Source organism: Vipera berus (genome assembly GCF_964194415.1).
Source record: "Vipera berus genome assembly, chromosome: 4".
Lineage (NCBI taxonomy): Eukaryota > Metazoa > Chordata > Lepidosauria > Squamata > Viperidae > Vipera > Vipera berus.
In genome coordinates, this window is record NC_138206.1 from 50,663,757 (window position 1) to 50,682,446 (window position 18,690).

Sequence of the window (18,690 nt, forward strand, 5' to 3'; positions counted from 1 at the left end):
TAAGAGAATCCTGGTCTGTTCTGGCTACTTCTGTTTAACTCTTGTTTGTTGACTCTTGTTTGATATTTTGATTTATTTATTGAAGGAAATATTCTGTTGCTTTTTTGTTTGAACTGTAAATAAATTTGGATTGGGTTTTGCCAGCCTATTGACTGTAAAAAGGAAAAAGGGGTTGTCCCTGACACACAAACAGGGCCGGTTGTAGGCTGGAACAGAACAATTACCCAAACTGTTAGATGATTAGTGCCAGCCATTGGCAGTTCCCCAAAAGGGTCATCAGATGGAGGCAAAGAGGCTTCTTTGCCTCCACTGATGAGCCAAGGGTCTCGGACCCACAGCCCCATTGGCGAGAGAGTTTTATGGTCAGGGAGGGACCAAGACCCCCCATAAATACCTCTGCACGAGGGGCTGCTCTTTGTTCTAATTCTTGTTCCAGTTCTATTCTCCAGTTCTATCTCTACTCCTAACCTCTATTTTAGTCATGTAATGCTAGCTTGTTTTCTTTTATTTTATTTCTCTCTCACATGCAGGCATGAGTGCTTTCATGCCAAGTATTTCTTTCTCTTTGATCTATCATGAATAAAGCTAATATGATTGCATCTCTGCGTGATGCCTTTGCTTGGAAGCTCCTTTAACGATTCATTGTGAGAACACCTCACAAGTTGGTAGCAGAGAGGATGGTTTAAAGGAAAGCTTCCAAGCTTGCAGAAGATTTGAAACTGAAATGGATGGCCGCAGATCCCAGATCGTGACCAGGAGTCTTCAATCAAGATCAACAGCCCCAGCCCCTGAGGCAGTCTCGGCTACAGATGAAAGCGCAAATGGCCTTCATCCCGTCAGAGGATCCAGCAGAGCGTCTAGGACCCCTTCACATGCCTCTCTACAACTGAACGCCACAGAGGAGAGCATAGAAGGTTTGCAGACTGTCCAAGGCTGCTCAGATGCTGCAGAGACGGACCTGGCTGAAACCAAGCGCCGCGTGAGTAAGCTGACTGCACAGGAACGTGAAGAGCTGCTTAAAGAGATCTTTGCAATGCAGGAGGAGGGGGGGACAGCCCAGGGAACAGCTCAGGAAGCCTCCGAACACGCGGTGAGTCTTTCCCTAGCGGCCACGAGGCCTCCAAATATGGCGCCCGCCACCCTTAGTGACCCCGGGACCCCAGAGCTTTTGGCGCGAACCCCCCCTCCCAGCTGTGAGCTACAGCTTCCTGGGGCAAGCGGAAACAAGATGGCTCCACCCACATGGTCTGGCACAGGAAACAAGATGGCGGCCCCCTATAACCCCACACGGTCTAACAGAGACAAAGACTTTTTAAGCCTGGAAAGCCAGCAGTCCCTGGCATCCAACCAGAATAGCCAGCAGTCCCTGGCATACAGCAGAAATGACATGCAATTCCTGACACCCGACCAAGGCAGCATGCATATTCCTGATTTCTCCCCCCCACAAAGCCTAAAATGCTATGATGACAATGAGGTCTGTCCAGCCAAAACTGTTACAACGGCTCTCCAGACAGCCATGCAAGCCCTGGCCACTGCCTTAGAGGCCAGCAAGACAGCGGCGCCAGCATCAGGGGTGCCCAGCCCCCCCCCAAGGCCCAACTGCCGGGGGGAATCCAGCCTGCAGCCTCCCAACAATCAACCCCCGCGGCCTCCCACCTTCTCTTCAGGTCTTCAGGACCAGCCAGGCAAGCCAGGCAATGCTGAAAATCCATGTGCTTTTGATTCTCGGGAGGATCCATTGCGGCAACTACGAACTGGCAAATCTGGGCTCCGCCCCCCCAATGCCTCATGGGAAGAAGGGAGAAATCCTGAACAACGCCCTCCCCCGGATCACATGGTTTCCGGGCACGCCCATCTGGAGTTAATAAATAGTCAAGAAAGGATTCCCTCCTCGACCACTAGAGGGACCCCTTTCACTGTGGAAACCACTTTCCCACTCCCATTCATGTCAATGGACACTTCAAAAATTTTTGAAAGTGGGTCTGATAAGGACTATATTCCGGCAGCCAATCTGCCAAATGATTTTAAAAAACTACAACTAGGAGGGGAAAATTATAGCAGTTGGAGTAAAGATATACAGCTATATCTCTTAAAGAATGGGACTCTACAAATGGTCCAGAAACCACCCCCTCCTCCATGGGGACGTCAAGAAGAGTGGCGACATTTGCAGGCTTATTCGACTCTGCTCAGTTCTCTGGATAATAACCTGTTCTCCAGCATACCAGCGGGGCTCAGAGCTGATGAAGTGTGGCGGCTATTATACAATTTATTCAACAGCGATACCATTGGTTCCATCACCAGACTTACAACTGAGCTTTATTCAACCAGACTGAGGTTTGGTGCCAGCATGCCTGAACATCTTGCAAAATTAAAGGCACTCAGGTCAGAATTAATATCCAGAGGCTTTCCTGTAAATGATGTGAGCATGGTTGCGGTCATTTTCGCTTCCCTGGACAGGAGTTGGAGCAATTTCATTGTTTCACTCGAAGCGGTCAAGAGGGAAAACATAAATCTGTCCTACCTCACAGGAAGACTGATCGAAGAGGATAGAAGGAGAAGAGATGCCGGAGAATACGCCAGAGTCACCACTCAGCAGGCCAGAAAGGGGCGCCACAACTCAGAGCAAATTAATGCTCTGCTTAAGTGTTTCATCTGTGGCTCTGAGGAGCACCTCAAGAAAGACTGCCCCCATCAACATCAAGCCCCTAAACGTGGTCCCAATCAAGTAAAAGGCAAGGGGCAAGGAAGGGGGCGTGGCAGGGGCAAGGGAAATTCTCTGCATACTTGTTCCCTCTCCCCCATAACAAAGGCTGATAGCTCCACTGACTTATGGTTACTGGACTCTGGAGCTTCTTCTCACATTACTAATATGAGTCAAGGTTTTAAAAGGTTAAAGAAAATTAACTCATCTGTCAAAGTGGCAAATGGAGATACTGCTTCAGTTGTTGGGGAGGGGTTTGTTTCTGTACCTGGTCTTGGGAAAGTTGAAGGTGTCTTACACGCCCCTTCCATAGCCAACAACCTTTTAAGCATTACCAAATTGTGTGACGATGACAAAGTGGAAGTCTTATTTCGCAAGGGGGGAGGTCATGTCACCCGGGACCAGAGGGTCATTGGAAATGTTACAATCATAAACGGCTTACCATATTTTTCTCCCAAGCCACCACAACCTGCCCCAAGACTTTCCAAGGGCAGTGTGGGCAAGGAGCCTGAATCTCAGCAGGCACCTACAGCACCACTCAAAGCAACTAGAGCCAAGAGGGTGTCAATGGGGAAGCCAATTCACGATAAGTGCGCCCACTTATTGCACAGAAGGCTAGGACATGCAAGCTTCCCTGTGGTTAAAAAGATGGGAGAATTTGCTGAGGGAGTTCAGCTCAAGGACTGTGACGTGTTTCTGGACTGTGCCATTTGCAAGAAAACAAAGAGGAAGGCTGCACCTATCTCAAAGGTGTCATTACGCAAGACTCAGTACCCGTACCAACTAGTACATGTTGACCTAGTTGGGCCTTTTACACCTTCCCTAGGAAAGAAAAAATATTTCCTCACTGCCGTTGATGATTTTTCAAGATACGGCCACGTGTATACTCTCACAGAAAAATCTGAAGCCTTTGACGCCATAAAGTCACTGTACAACTTCGTAGAGACCCAGTACAAGACCAAGATCGCACAATTGCAGAGCGATCGTGGGGCTGAGTTCATGTCTCAGAAGTTTCAGGACTGGGTAAGGCGTAAGGGCATCCGCCATTTTCTAACTGCACCGTTCACCCCTTCGCAGAATGGTGTAGCTGAGAAAAGGAATGGAATCCTGCAAACCATGATGCGTAGTCTGATTGCAGACGCGGGTGTCACAGAATGATACTGGGGAGAGGCAGTCCATTACGCAAATTACACCTTGAACCGCACCTGGAGCAGTGTTGTGAACCAGACCCCATATTTCCTGGATCACGGTAGGAAACCAAATCTGGCACATTTGTGTGTGTTTGGTTCCTATGCATGGGTGCACATCCCCAAGCAGCTGCGGAAGAAGGGGAGATCTGTTTCCCAGAGACTAAGGTTCTTGGGCTATGCTCATGGCTCCAAGGCCTATCGTTTCCTGGGAGAAGGGGGCAGGCCTGTGACTTCCCAATCTGCCTCTTTCGAAGAGGATTCCAATTGGACCCAGATCCACTCAAATGATCTGAGCCCATGTGTCAACCGACCCAGCAGAGGCACACCGACCACGACATCACCTGAGACGACCACATACCCTGCCACCGACGAAAGTGAGGAACAAGACGAAGATGCGTCCAGTCCCATGGAAGAAGACACGCCGTCTTCACCCCCAGCGACACCTCAGAGACCCGCGGAAGAAAAGAGCGGTGAGTGGCAGAAGGTAAGGAGGTCAAAGCGGTCCAACAAAGGGGTCCTGCCAAAGAGAATTGACATTGGCCACATCGCGTCTGTCAACAGCGTTGTGGTCACCCCAAAATCCTTCTCTGACATCCAGGAGCTGCCCATCGAGGAGCAGGAGAGATGGCAGCTCGCGATGGAGAAGGAAATGCAGAGCTTAAAACAACTTAAGGTCTTCACCCCCCAGCAACCTCCAAAGGAGAGGAAAGTCATTGGCACAAGGTGGGTTTACAAGGCCAAACCACTTGCCAATGGTCTCTACCTGTATAAGGCCCGTTTGGTAGCCCAGGGCTTCGCTCAACGTTATATGGAGGACTACTCGGAGACTTACTCTCCAACCGTCCGGGCAGAGAGCGTCAAGGCCGCCCTCGTGACTGCAGCCGCTCTGGGAGAAGAAGTCTTCCAATTTGACATCCAGACGGCTTACCTCCACGCCAACTTGGACCGGCAGATCTACGTGAGAGCTCCTCCTGGCTACCAACAAGAAGGGGGAAATACATGGTTGCTTCACAAAGGGTTATATGGTCTTAAGCAGTCAGGGAAATTATGGTATGACTGTCTTAGAAAGAGTTTAGAACGAGTTGGTTTCTCAGAATCTCATGCAGATCAATGTGTTTTCACACGCAATTCCAAGGGAACCACAGAACGGGTGTTAGTTTATGTGGATGACCTATTATATGTAGGGCCTAACAAGGAAAGGTGTGATGAATTTGCCAAGGCCCTGGAAGAAAAGTTTACTCTGAAGTCTTTAGGGCGGGTTGACAAGTACTTGGGTGTGCATATTTTGGCCACTAAAGGGGGGTTCGCTCTATCTCAAAAAGAAAAGATAGAGGAATTACTGGCCAAATGCAAAATGACAGAATCTAATCCTACGCATAGCCCAATGCAAAGCGACTTTTACAACCACACCCATAAGGACGGTCCTGAGTTCACAGATAACACGCTTTACAGATCTGTGATTGGCTCCTTGCTATACATCAGCAATTGGAGCAGACCTGACAGAGCTTTAGCTGTGAATCTATTGTCCAGGCACGTGGAACACCCAAAGGAATTCCACTGGACTGCTGTTAAAAGGGTGCTTAGATACCTAAAGGGCACAGCTGATGCTCTCCTTATGCTAGAACCAGAGAAAAGGAAGACGGCCCAGCTCTCCGCTTACTCAGACGCAGACTGGGCTGGTGACACCAAAACTAGACGGAGCACTTCTGGTTTCCTCATATTGCTAAATGGCTGCCCAATACATTGGCATGTTAGGCAGCAAAAATTTATTTCTTGCTCCACGGCCGAGGCTGAGTATGCCAGCCTGTCAGACACGGCCAATGATTTGACTTGGTTCAATGAGCTGATAACAAGCATCTGGGCATCTCCCCCTCTGCCCATCCAAATTCTAGAGGACAACACAGCTGCCATTGCAATCTCGGAGGCTTATGCAGTAGGCTCCAGATCTCGCCATATAGACATACGCTATAAAAATGTCAGGCAACTTACCAAAAAGGGTTTTATACATGTTGAGCACTGTAATACAGCTGACCTGTTTACCAAGCCTGTTCCCATTGACCGGCACAACCTTCTGTGTAAGCGTTTGTGTTTGGCCTTCTGAATGTTTTTATGCATGTCTATGACACCTGCTCACCCCTCACATACATTCACTGGTCCCTGTCATTGGCTGGCAAGAAGGGGAATTGTTAGATGATTAGTGCCAGCCATTGGCAGTTCCCCAAAAGGGTCATCAGATGGAGGCAAAGAGGCTTCTTTGCCTCCACTGATGAGCCAAGGGTCTCGGACCCACAGCCCCATTGGCGAGAGAGTTTTATGGTCAGGGAGGGACCAAGACCCCCCATAAATACCTCTGCACGAGGGGCTGCTCTTTGTTCTAATTCTTGTTCCAGTTCTATTCTCCAGTTCTATCTCTACTCCTAACCTCTATTTTAGTCATGTAATGCTAGCTTGTTTTCTTTTCTTTTATTTCTCTCTCACATGCAGGCATGAATGCTTTCATGCCAAGTATTTCTTTCTCTTTGATCTATCATGAATAAAGCTAATATGATTGCATCTCTGCGTGATGCCTTTGCTTGGAAGCTCCTTTAACGATTCATTGTGAGAACACCTCACACAAACAATTAGCATAGGTGTCCCCAATGCGGTGTAATCTCTCCATTGCTCTTTTCTCTATATATTAACAATTGCATCTCAAAGGATCCCTCTGTTAAAGTACTGACGTTTGCAGATGATACAACAGTCATTGGTTTCATTTGAGATGATAATGAACCTGCATACAGACAGGAAGTTGAACAACTGGCCCTGTGAGGTGGCCGGAACAACCTTGAACTGAATATACTCAAAACTGTAGAGACGATAGTAGTTTTTAAGAGAAGCCCTTCTATTCTGCCACCTGTTACAATACTAGACAATACAGTATCAACAGTAAAGACCTTCAGGTTTCTGGGTTCTATAATCTCTCAGGACTTGAAATGGACACCTAACATCAAACATGTCATTAAAAAAGCAACAAAGCAACAGCAAAGCATGTTCTTCCTACGCCAACTCAGAAAGCTCAGACTGCTCCAGAAGCTGTTGATACAGTTTTCCAGAGAAATTATTGAGTCTGTCATTTGTACTTCAATAAATGTCTGGTCACAAGCAGGACAGACACAGACTTCAATGGATAAATAGGACTGCAGAAAAACCAATTGCAACCAGCCTACCTTCCATTGAGGATCTGTATACTGCATGATCCAGAAAGATTGCTGTGAAAATATCTGCAGAAGACAGGGCCTCACATCCTGGACATAAACTGTTTCAACTTCTTCCCTCAAGAGGACGCTATAGGGCACTGCACACCAAAACAGCTAGACACAAGGACAGGTTTTTTTTACCCATGCCATTACTCTACTAAAACTAATTCTCACAACACTGTCTTATGCCCTTGGATATCAAACCATGTAGCAGAGCTGTATTATCCTTCTCATCTCTCCTATTACCTATGAAGTTACTATAACTTCATTGTTTGTATCTTATGACTTATCTTGATTGCTTTTATTTAGTATCCTATGACCAGTGGTGGGATTATAATAATAATAATAAAGTTGGAAGGGACCTTGGAGGTCATCTAGTCCAACCCCCTGCTCAGGCAGGGAACCCTATACTATTTTGGACAAATGGCTGTCCAGTCTCTTCTTAAAAACTTGCAGTGTTGGAGCATTCACAGCTTCTGGAGGCAGGTTGTTCCACTGGTTAATTGTTCTATCAGGAAGTTTCTCCTTAGTTCTAGGTTGCTTCTCTCCTTGATTAGTTTCCATCCATTGCTTCTTGTCCTGCCTTTGGGCGCTTTGGAGAATAGCTTGAGTCCCTCCTCTTTGTGGCAGCCCCTGTTATATTGGAACACTGCTATCATGTCCCCCCTCATCCTTCTCTTCATTAAACTAGACATACCCAATTCCAGCAGCCGTTCCTTATATGTTTTAGGCTCCAGTCCCCTAATCATCTTTGTTGCTCTTCTCTGTACTCTTTCTAGAGTCTCAACATCTTTTTTACATCGTGGTGACCAAAACTGGATGCAGTATTCCAAGTGTGGCCTTACCAAGGCATTGTAAAGTGGTATTAATACTTCATGTGATCTTGATTCTATTCCTCTGTTAATGCAACCTAGCACTGTGTTGGCCTTTTTGGCAGCTGCAGCACACTGCTGGCTCATATTTAAGTGATTGTCCACTAGGACTCCGAGATCCCTCTCACAGTTACTACGATTGAGCAAGGTACCCCCTATACTATACCTGTACATTTGGTTTTTCTTGCCTAAATGTAGAACCTTACTTTTTTCACCATTGAATTTCATTTTGTTAGATAGCGCCCAGTGTTCAAGTCTGTCCAGATCCTCCTGCATCTTAAGCCTGTCTTCTGGAGTGTTGGCTATTCCTGCCAGCTTGGTGTCGTCTGCAAATTTGATGGGTTCCCCATCTATCCCCTTGTCCAAATCGTTGATGAAGATGTTGAAGAGCACTGGGCCCAGAATAGAGCCCTGGGCCACCCCACTACATACTTCCCTCCATGTAGATGCAGTTCCATTGAGGACCACATGCTGAGTACGGCTGATCAGCCAGCTATGGTGGTGATTCTGTCTAACCCGCATTTTTCTAACTTATCAAGTGGAAGGTTGTGATCTACTTTATCAATTGACTTACTGAAGTCCAAGTAAATTATATCCACAGTATTCTTCTGCAGAACCGGCAGAACCGATAGCTAATTTTTTGTTGCCCAGGCCCAGAATGGACTTCTGGAAGTGGCATCCACATAGAGAACCAGTTGTTCACGTATTTGAATCCCACCACTGCCTATGGCTATCACTGAGTGTTGTATCTCATGATTTACGATGCTTGTATTTTATGATTATGATCATGATATATCACTTGTTGCTTGTATGTACGTTAATACCTTATGCACCGGAGACAAATTCCTTGTCCAATCACACTTGGCCAATAAAGAATTCAATTCAATTCAATTCAATTCAATTCTATTCTATTTTTATACTTATGACTGTTGTAGCATCCGCATGGTCATGTGATCAAAATTCAGGCACTTAGCAACTAACATGTGTTTATGGCAGTTGCTCTGTCCCAGGGACATGTGATCAGCATTTGTAACTTTTCCAGCTGGCTTCCAATAAGCAAAGACAGCGGGAGAAGCCAGATTAACTTAACAATCACATGATCAACTTAGCAACTGCAGTGATTCACTTATCAACTGGCAAAAGGTCATATAAAGCAGAACTCACTTAATAACTGCCTTGCTTAGCAATGGAAATTTGGGGCTCTGTTGTGATCGTAAGTCGAGAACTACCTGTACTATATTAATTTTTTTATTGAACATACCAATTGGTGCTAGAATGTGTGATCAAGTGAGCAAATGGTGTTTTTTTATTCTACATGTTCAAAACAAAGTTAAAATACAAAATACAAATCTAAAAAAAATCCAAAAGAAAAAAAACCAAAAGGGAAAACCCATAAAACAAAGCATTAAAAATCTGCATCAATAAAAAGACATTATACACACATTATCCCCTCTAGTTTAATATTGATTAATATATTACTACATTAGTTCCCATTCTTTGCAAAACAAGCCCTCCAAAATTTTTTAAACTACTAAATCTATTTGCAGCTTGTTGATCTTTTTTCTATTAATAACCAAATAATTAACAGGAAAAACAGTATTAGTGAAACAAAACAAATTAGAGTTACAAAAGGCTGCTTTTGTAATCTACTCTTAGAAAATTTACCACAGTTCCGATCAAAGTGTGAGCAGAAGTAATTGCCAATTAACTGTAATAAATCCGCCACTCTCCCTCAGACTTCGTCATGGTCTGGAATCTGTCTCTTTTCTTTTTAGTCAAAGCCATAACATTAAAAGAATGTGCAGTTTTAAACTTCAGAACAGCAGATGAAATCTACTTTGCTGGTTTTCCAGCCTTGAAACTATCCCTTTGATCTGGAACTGGATCCAACTCCTTTTCTGTATCCATCCCACATCCAAAGATAAAGCTTCAGATCTTAACATTCTTTTAACAATCATTAAAATTTGATCAAGTTTTCAAGAGAGGAACTCAGAAAGAAGTTTCACATCTCCCCACTCTTCTTTCTTAGATTTCAGAGACTGTTCAGCCCAGTGCTTTTTTGTAAAAGAAAAAGGTGCCGGAACTCACACATGTCATACAACCCGCCTTGCCTACCCTACAAGGTTCCATCCAAAAAAGGTGCCAGAACTCCGTTCTGAGCGTTCTATGACAAAAAAAGCCCTGGTTCAGCTGTCTTAATCTGTGAAACTTAGCCAGGGAATAAAGAACAAAAAAAATCCCCAATGTTTGCCTCTATATCTCAGTCCAAGATTATAAGAAAAGTTCAGTGAAAATAAACAGGTGTTTTACAAATTCAAAAAATACAGAATCCAGTGGTGAGAGTCTGAGAACTATTCACTCCCCTGCTGAACATTACTGTGCTTTCCATGTGGAAGGGTTATCCAAAACAGCATATATAAAAGAAAAAAAGAGAAAAAGCAATTAAGAGTCTACAAGGGGTTGAGATGAATCAGTTTATTTATTTTATTTATTTAATTAAATTTCTATACCGCCCTATTCCCGAAGGACTCAGGGCGGTTTACAGGGCAGCATAAAATACAATATAAAAATAATATAGAATTGAAATACATTAAATTAATTAAGCCCAATTAAAACAACATTTAAATAAAATAAATAAATAAATTGGAATCTTCAAGATTCCTCCCCCCTTGCTCACAAGGTACACAATCATCCAAAGGTTGTCTTGGGTCACTACTAAGTGCTCGCCTTCAAAACCAGGGAGCAGCACTGGCAAAGAACCAGCTTTAGCAGTGAAATCAGCAGATTGTCTCCAAGGGGGGGGGGGAAACTATCTTACCGTGCATCAGCCATCTTGAAAGGGGAGGACCTACATGTTGATAATTTTCAACATGGATCTGTATTCCTTTAAATCATAAAGTAAGAAATTCAAATACTTCAAAGGTACACAATTCATTTAGCAATGGGAAGAGGATATTAAAGTTTTTTCCCCATATGAAAATGTCTACATTGATCGCATTGTCAATATCTTTATTTGTACCCCTATAAGGACTAAAGGAAAATAGGCTCAAATTGTCAAATACTCTTTGTATATTGGGTTTGTGCTATATTTAAAGCAGCAAAATATATCCTGTACTTTCATGAATGTAATGACAGCTAAATCCTGTTTATTGCATGGTAGTTTCAATAGTATTTAGACCCAGGTATTCAGAAAAAAAGCATTTGGCAAAGGAAATAAATGCATATATGAGTACGTTATCCTATCTGCTAAGTTTTCAATCATGTATTCTAGATCTCATGGAAATATTGATTGGCTCCTGCCAGAAGAATCTATTATCTGTTTAGTATAGTGACCATTTAAATTCTATCTTTATTGTTGCAGCAGTTGTCTATTTTGGTCTCACATTATTTCCAACCACATTCACTTGGCATCTAACATTTAGAATGAAGCCTTTTTACAAGAAGTGAGAATATAAGGAGTCCTATGGTCTTCCTCTCTTCATAGCTAAATCCTACTGAACATAAGTTCTGTGAGATGTTCACAAGGGAAGAAAATTGGGGGAAAAAATTAAAGTGTTCTTCAAAATGATTTCACTGCAGACTTAAGACTTCACAGACCTCATTCCATTCATATTTGTAATAATTGTTTTCAATGGCTATAGTACTGAAGAATTTCAGTGATTAACTTATTCAAATAAGCTCATAACCATAGTGAAAATTGAACTGTCGTTGTTTACATGCAACAATATATGAGTAAAGTTTTTTATTTAATGTTCTCATTTAAGATTGAATGTTAGTCATTGTTGCCTTCTCTCAAGATGACTTACTTGAAATAACTACTCTGGGTATATTTATTTTGTTTTGAATTTTAGATGACCTTAATGTAAGTGCTATCATAGCTTCAGTGGTCATTGTGGCCTTAATAATGGCTTCCTGTGGTCTTGGGGTATATTATGCACAGAAGAAGGGTTATTTTTCAAGTAAGTAGAGTTTACCCTTTCTTTGAAGTATTAAAAATATTTCATGGCCAACATGTTTGTGAATTGTGGTTACAATTAGTGCAAGAGAAGTGGAAGCCTTCATGGAGAATAGGAGGGAATAAAAACTGGATGTTCAAAATCCCACCCATTTTTATGTGCACTGGATTCATTGGGTATACTAAAATAAGGACTAGATGATGACGTTGATAACCCATTCACCCCCAAACACACACACACACACACACACACACACACACACACACACACACACAAAGATAACTAACCCTTTCCTGGCTGGAGAATCAACAGAATTTATATCTTTTTTACTGATTAAGTACAATTAGATTTAATGTACCTTTGATAACTTGTGAGACACTTCCTTGTATTCCGGCAGACTCTGTGTTACTGCTATTATTGAGGAACTACATGACTAGAGAATAATGAGCTCCACAAAAATAAAGATTCCTTTAGGACTGTGACAGTATTCACATTGGAAAGAAATGGCTAAATTGCTATTGTAGTCTCTCTATATTTGAGGCTATCAGAATTATGAAAATCATAGAACTGTTTGGCAAATTTAGCTCTAAAAACAGCCCATGCACAGTATAGAAACTAGGACTGTGCAGTACTTTGAAAACAATTCTGAAATGTATGTATGTATGTATGTATGTATGTATGTAAATTTAATGTATTGGTATCCATCTTACCAGAGGGTAATTCTGGGTGGCTTACAATATTAAAAAGATAAAACTATACAAAACCTATGGACAATATAAATACTATAAAAATTCAAATGTCCAGCCCTAATTAAACGATGTGAAGGGAGGGAGTAAGATGAGAAGTGGGGAGGTGGGATATGTTATTAATCTATCAGTCATCTCCATTTGTGAAACCCCTCCATTAGACCCCAAGTCAATTATTAGAGCCAAGTTTTTAAACACTTGTGGAAATCCAGGAAGGTTGGACTGACACTTTGCATCTTTTAGCATGATTACAAAACCACACTGCAAATCTTTACAGCAGCTGCAATTTCCCCAAGATTATGTCTGCTAAATTGAATACTGTATCGGATTCTGCTACAGTTGTGCCCCCATGTATACCTAGATAGCTTTTTTGGAATTTCAGTCTGAATTAGAACTCTTAATAGGTACATTCTGTATTACAAAATACAATTATGCATATACAGTACTAGTAATTTAAAAACTGGTGCACTTTAATCTTTACGCAAAGATTGATGTTTAGACAGCAGGCTTAATCTTTGCAGAATTTGAATAGTTAACTCCCTCTGCCGGATTACAATAGAAGCACACTCATTTACAGAAGATTTTGCTGAAATAAAATGCACTTCACTTTTAGCAGAGCAGCTGGTCAGCTCTTGCGCTATGCATGCCTTATTACTTTTACAGGAACAATGAGCCACAAAACGAAGAGAACAGTTTGGACTCTTAGCAGTAAAACAGAGCCATTATTCTTTGAGAGAGCAGGCAGGAAAAATCTAACAATGTCTTAATTCCAGTGTTTGTGTGTGTGTAAATCTTTGTCCTAATCTTGTCTTCTTTCTCCACATATTTCTCTAGCTTCTGTCCATTTCTGAAAATATGTTCATTATTTTGTAATATTGTAGTTATTTCTAAGAAGTATTGCCCTATTGTGGGTTTGAATATTTTCATAATGGATCAAAAGAAGTTTGTAGTTTTTAGCATTTCCATAGCACAGCATACTTTTTAAAAAAAAAATCTTGTTTTTTCTACTCAGACACCTAAAACATCTTGCTAAGACCACTACCTACTTATAATTCCATGGCAAAGCAATCCATACTACATAAAGAGCAGATGCTCAATAAACTGCTAAGCTTGTAAGCCACCCTGAGTCTTCGGAGAAGGGCGGGATATAAATGTAATAAAAATAAATAAAATAAATAAATAAACTCCTTCAGATTATTAAGAGGATGTTCCAAGTCAACCTATCCCTTAGAAAGAAGATAAAAATCACCAATCTGCAAGGAAAATTCACACAGAGAAGTTCCTTAAGTCAGTTTATACTTTCAACCATGCAAGTCATGTTAATATGAAACTGCAGTCTGATAGGAAATACAAAAAATGTGTCCCAAAATCAATGAAAGAATACAATATCTGTTTCAGTGCAACTCTAGATGGTCTTGTACTAGTTAATTTTTCACAAACTTTGCAATTAACTTGTATTAGTCTTAATTGCATTTTTTCTTATTTTTTTTAGAAAGAAATTCTTCAATGTAAGTACAGTTACTTTTCTGTCTATTGTCATCCTTGAACCACCAAAATGTTAATCATAATTTCTACTGGGTTGTGGAAGCAATTGAGTAGAATGAGTAGATTCAGTTGCATTATTGCCTTTTGAAGAATGTAATCTTTAAATTTTGGTACAGCTGGAAAATATTTAAAGGATGGGGTGATTTCTAATACATCATTTAAAATATTTGGATACAGTAAAGTATCATTGGGCAATCTTTTTCTTTATGCATTATACAGTTTCATCACTGAACACGTGTAAATTTTTAAAGGTTTTTGGCCACTGGACTAAATATATAGTTCACTTTCATTAATGAAAGAATAGTAACTGTTGTTTTCATAATTAAAGTACATATATTTTTTATTTAGACAAATTCACTTAAATGCCAAATTAAATGTTTACTATAATATTTCAACATGAGGGTTTTGTACATATTGATATTATGGCCACAAAAATAAGATTTTAGGCCAAAATTTTAAAATTTGGTGATTGTTATAGCTTTATACATGAAAATATCTTCATCAGTACACTATCCAGGCAATTAATAAATAGTAATTTTAGTTCAGGGAAACTCAGTTGAAATATTTATGAAAAACTTTTATACACACAAGATATAAATATAGTTAATTGACCAGAAGTGCTCAGATGTAATTTTTTTTTGTAGGAATATGAGTTCCATGTACAGAGATACAGAAAGTGAAAGGGTGAGTATTGTGCATTCATCTGCATGTTTCACACAGCTATTATATAAAGTGCAGTTGCTAAAAACTGGACAAGTAAATTGAACCTAGTAATATATTCTTACTGAGTCTGGGGAAGGAATAGGTAGGGAAAGAAGATGGGACTTGATTTTAAATATTCCCCAACATAAAATGTTCCCTTTGTTTCTCAGCCTTTGGACTAAGATCAAGTGTGGTATCCCTTCAAATGAACACTAATATTTCAGGAGGGGGGAAAAAGGTCCAGATGGCTATTTTATGTTTAAACATAAATTTACCTTATATAATTTCCCACCTAAGGTGTAGAAATATATTTGTTGGTTTTGAAGGAGCCATAGCAGTTTTTGACCTGTCCTCTCATAAGATCGTTATCACACAGTACAGCGTAACAATATTGGCTATAGCAAACTTTTTTAGGTTTATAAGATGATATAAATGAAAAGTCTGCCTTTAAAAATGTACTTTTTTTGCTATGATCTATCATAAAAGATCACTGACAGAAAATGTAACATTAGGCAGATGTCCATGGAGATGCTAGTAATATTTATCATAATGGTTACCAGCTATGGATTAATGACAACGGATCTTGACTTTTTCATGTTAAATCAGATTTAAATCCATTCACATGCATGCATCAGATTACTATAAAAATGACCAGTGCTTCCAAATTAACTACCGGTAGTAACTTTCTGCAACATGAAAGGCATGATACTGCTCCTAATATTTGTTAAGCAGTAAAATATTTGCATCAGGTAAATTATTATATTTGGGGATTAAATACATATATATGTATATGCAGTGCTTTTTTTTGTAGAAGAAAAAGGTGCTGGAACTCACACGTCATACAACCCGCCTTGCCTACCCTACAAGGTTCCATCCAAAAAAGGTGCTGGAACTCCGTTCTGAGCATTCTATGACAAAAAAAGCTCTGTGTATATGTATATGTATGTATTATATATGTATGTATTTGGGAGAAGTGAGAAAGGCAGGTCAATAATCTTTTGTTTCACGTTGACATAAAAAAGCATACTTAGTATACTTGCATATAATTCTTCCAGTATGTTGAGTATATACATGACCACAGGTTGTTTACAAATAATACAGCATGAACTTCAATAAAATTTGTTTGAATTATGTTAATTATTTGATTCCTTTAGGATTTCAAGCACACCAAGTCCTTTATTATTTAAAAGAAAGTCGTTTTCTGAGGAGCACAGTTTGCTGCAGAAAATATCAGTGATGAACTCTTCTGTAAAAACAATGTTAGGAGCAACAACAAAAACCTGGTGGCAGATTCAAGATTCTATGGCTAAAAGGTGGTAAAAGCTGTCAAAAATGTTAGTCTGATGTTGCTTGTTTAAAAAAGGGGTGGGAATAATTGGCAGAATATAAATATATTATTGCTGTTTCACATATCTACATGTAAAGCAATTGTGAACTAATGGTATAGTTGAGATTACATCTCAAAATGGATCCAGTAGAAAAATGTATGTGAAAGAGCAAACAAATTTATGAAGACATCAAGACATTTCCTAAATAGGAACAGTGTTTTGAGGCCTATAGAATTAAAAAATAGGAAATCACTGGGACCATGACCAGGCTTTATAACATTATGTAATCTATGAAGAAGTGGATAGATTGGTGTTGTCTCACTCACAGCATTAGCTCCCATGGCATTTTGGTTACATATGGACAAAAATATTCCATACAGACAAAAAACAGTATTCACATTATTAATTTCTATGATTTTTCCTATAATTAATATGCACCCACTATCGGCTTGGATGGCATGGAATGAGAATTGGACAAAATCATTTAAGATAAGACTAAAAATGGCTACCAGTTGTAATATGTAAATACCATTTCCCGTTTTTTACATAGAATATTAGTTTGTGGAGACAAACTATAGGAGAAGGCTACTGCCTTTAACTTCTCACTTGAGGTTGATGGGAGCATTAGGCACTAGGGTCAGAAACTGGATTACATAGCACTTTGACCTAATTAAGGGGGGTAATTATAAAACCACTTTTCTGAATAGAACTCTGTGACTGGAATAGCCTTAAACAATTATCCATATTATTCCAAAACAGAGTTTGGGGCTTTGGCATTCACGGAGGACTTGCTCTTTCTCTAGAGGTCAACTGCTAAAGCTGCTGCTATAATTGCTAAGGAAGGAAAGTAAAATTGCAATCAGCCTGGTCTCAGTCTATAATAACCAGACGGTTATATGAAGCAGAAATATTTCTAAAAAATTGATTTGAAAATTACTATCAGTTTGAATCATTAATTTGGATTTGAGGGTAAATATGTTTTGTTGCTGTTGTAGGGCTAGGATCAAGACAATAACTGTCATCAAGAGTAGACTGAGGTAATGATAAAAGAATGTGTGTCCTTATTTAGTCTGAAACTTTATTCAGATATGTGTGTAATCTACTGTAGAACCGAATGGAGTTGGCAACCTCTCAGTGACGAAGGACTGCACTTTTCTTTTTTATTTGTATGACTGGACTTTCTACTTTTGAGGTGGGGACTGATTATCGAAATAAATGAATGAATAAATGAATAAATATAGCATTATATCTTTTAGTTGTTTTCCACCAAACACAGAAAAGATTGCCATACCATCCAATGGTATGATTTTGCGGGTGCTGAAAATATACAGAATTACCTGAGGATACATAGGCTGCTTCCTAACCCAAGTGACAAAAAATAAAAATTCACTCAGTCCATTATTTCAAGTTGGAGTTTTTCTTGCAGTAAAATGGAGCCAAAAATATTATTTAAAAGCATTTTTTAAGGTTTTTGGTGGCTTCCAATCATATATTTGATACTGAAATTATGGTAAAAGGTTCTCTACTACCATATTTTTATTTTATTATTTAATAGTCTAAGAAGGCTGTTTATATATTTTTGTCTGAGAAAAAACTTCAAGAAAATATTGTTGGTTTTTAATATATATGTATACATATACATACAAATAAATTGTTTTTGAAATGTTACTCAGGTGTTTGTATCTCCAACTGTTAAACAATGCAATAGATTTCAGTATATTTTGCACATATCCCAGTCTTTAAGAGCAAAATAGGGGCACCTAATAAAACAACAAATCATTTAGTACTACCAGCATTTTGCTAGAAAAAGAATGTTCAATTTTTAAAAGCACTAGGAACATTGTGATTCTTTTTCAATCACAAATAAAAACTGTAGCATAGATCTGAATTTAATCAAATTTATAACAAATGGAAAAAAACAAGCATATACTTAAATCACAAACTGTATTTGACAACTCTCTTTTATATTAAATCCTTCAAATATCTGATTTGACAGCCATATAATTTTCAAAAATAAATGATGTGATCATACTTCACAGTTCTCTAAATGAAGTCAGCATTTAAAGGGGAGGGGAATCACTTACTGTTCTCTTAAGATTTTTTTTTGTAAAAAATGTGGTCCTTTCTTAAACTGATAGTAAAGAATATTCAGTTTTCAACATCCTTGACATACTATAGACTTGCTTACTATCTTTAGAATAATTATTTACTAAAGACCAGTATCAGCAAGTTATGGACTTTGTGGTGAAATTATCTACAATCTTAATGGCTCGTTTATTCAAAACAAGTATTCCCTTAAAAGACTATAAAAATGTGGAGTCCTGAAAAGCAAGAGTAATCACTGATGAGTATAAAAATAACATTTTAATCATTTAAGTAACCCTATTGCGCATAGTTCACAATAGGATAAAAGC

At 39.7% G+C, this 18,690-nt stretch overlaps 1 protein-coding gene across 3 annotated transcripts in view; it reads left to right on the top strand.

The window, feature by feature from the left end:
- The window catches only part of JAM2 (junctional adhesion molecule 2), a 36,153-nt gene extending 17,972 nt beyond the window's left edge, over positions 1–18,181 (top strand). The window contains exons 7-10 of one of the 3 annotated variants that reach the window (XM_081327404.1): positions 11,851–11,958; positions 14,194–14,209; positions 14,891–14,930; positions 16,103–18,181. In XM_081327404.1, coding sequence (XP_081183530.1) covers positions 11,851–11,958; positions 14,194–14,209; positions 14,891–14,930; positions 16,103–16,135 — 197 coding nt within the window. In that variant the 3' untranslated portion in view covers positions 16,136–18,181. Of the gene's footprint in view, positions 1–1,142; positions 4,942–8,235; positions 11,702–11,850; positions 11,959–14,193; positions 14,210–14,890; positions 14,931–16,102 lie in introns of those variants that run through there. The other 2 variants (XR_014026393.1, XM_081327403.1) reach the window with 2 other exon arrangements.
- Positions 18,182–18,690: the final 509 nt, after the last annotated feature.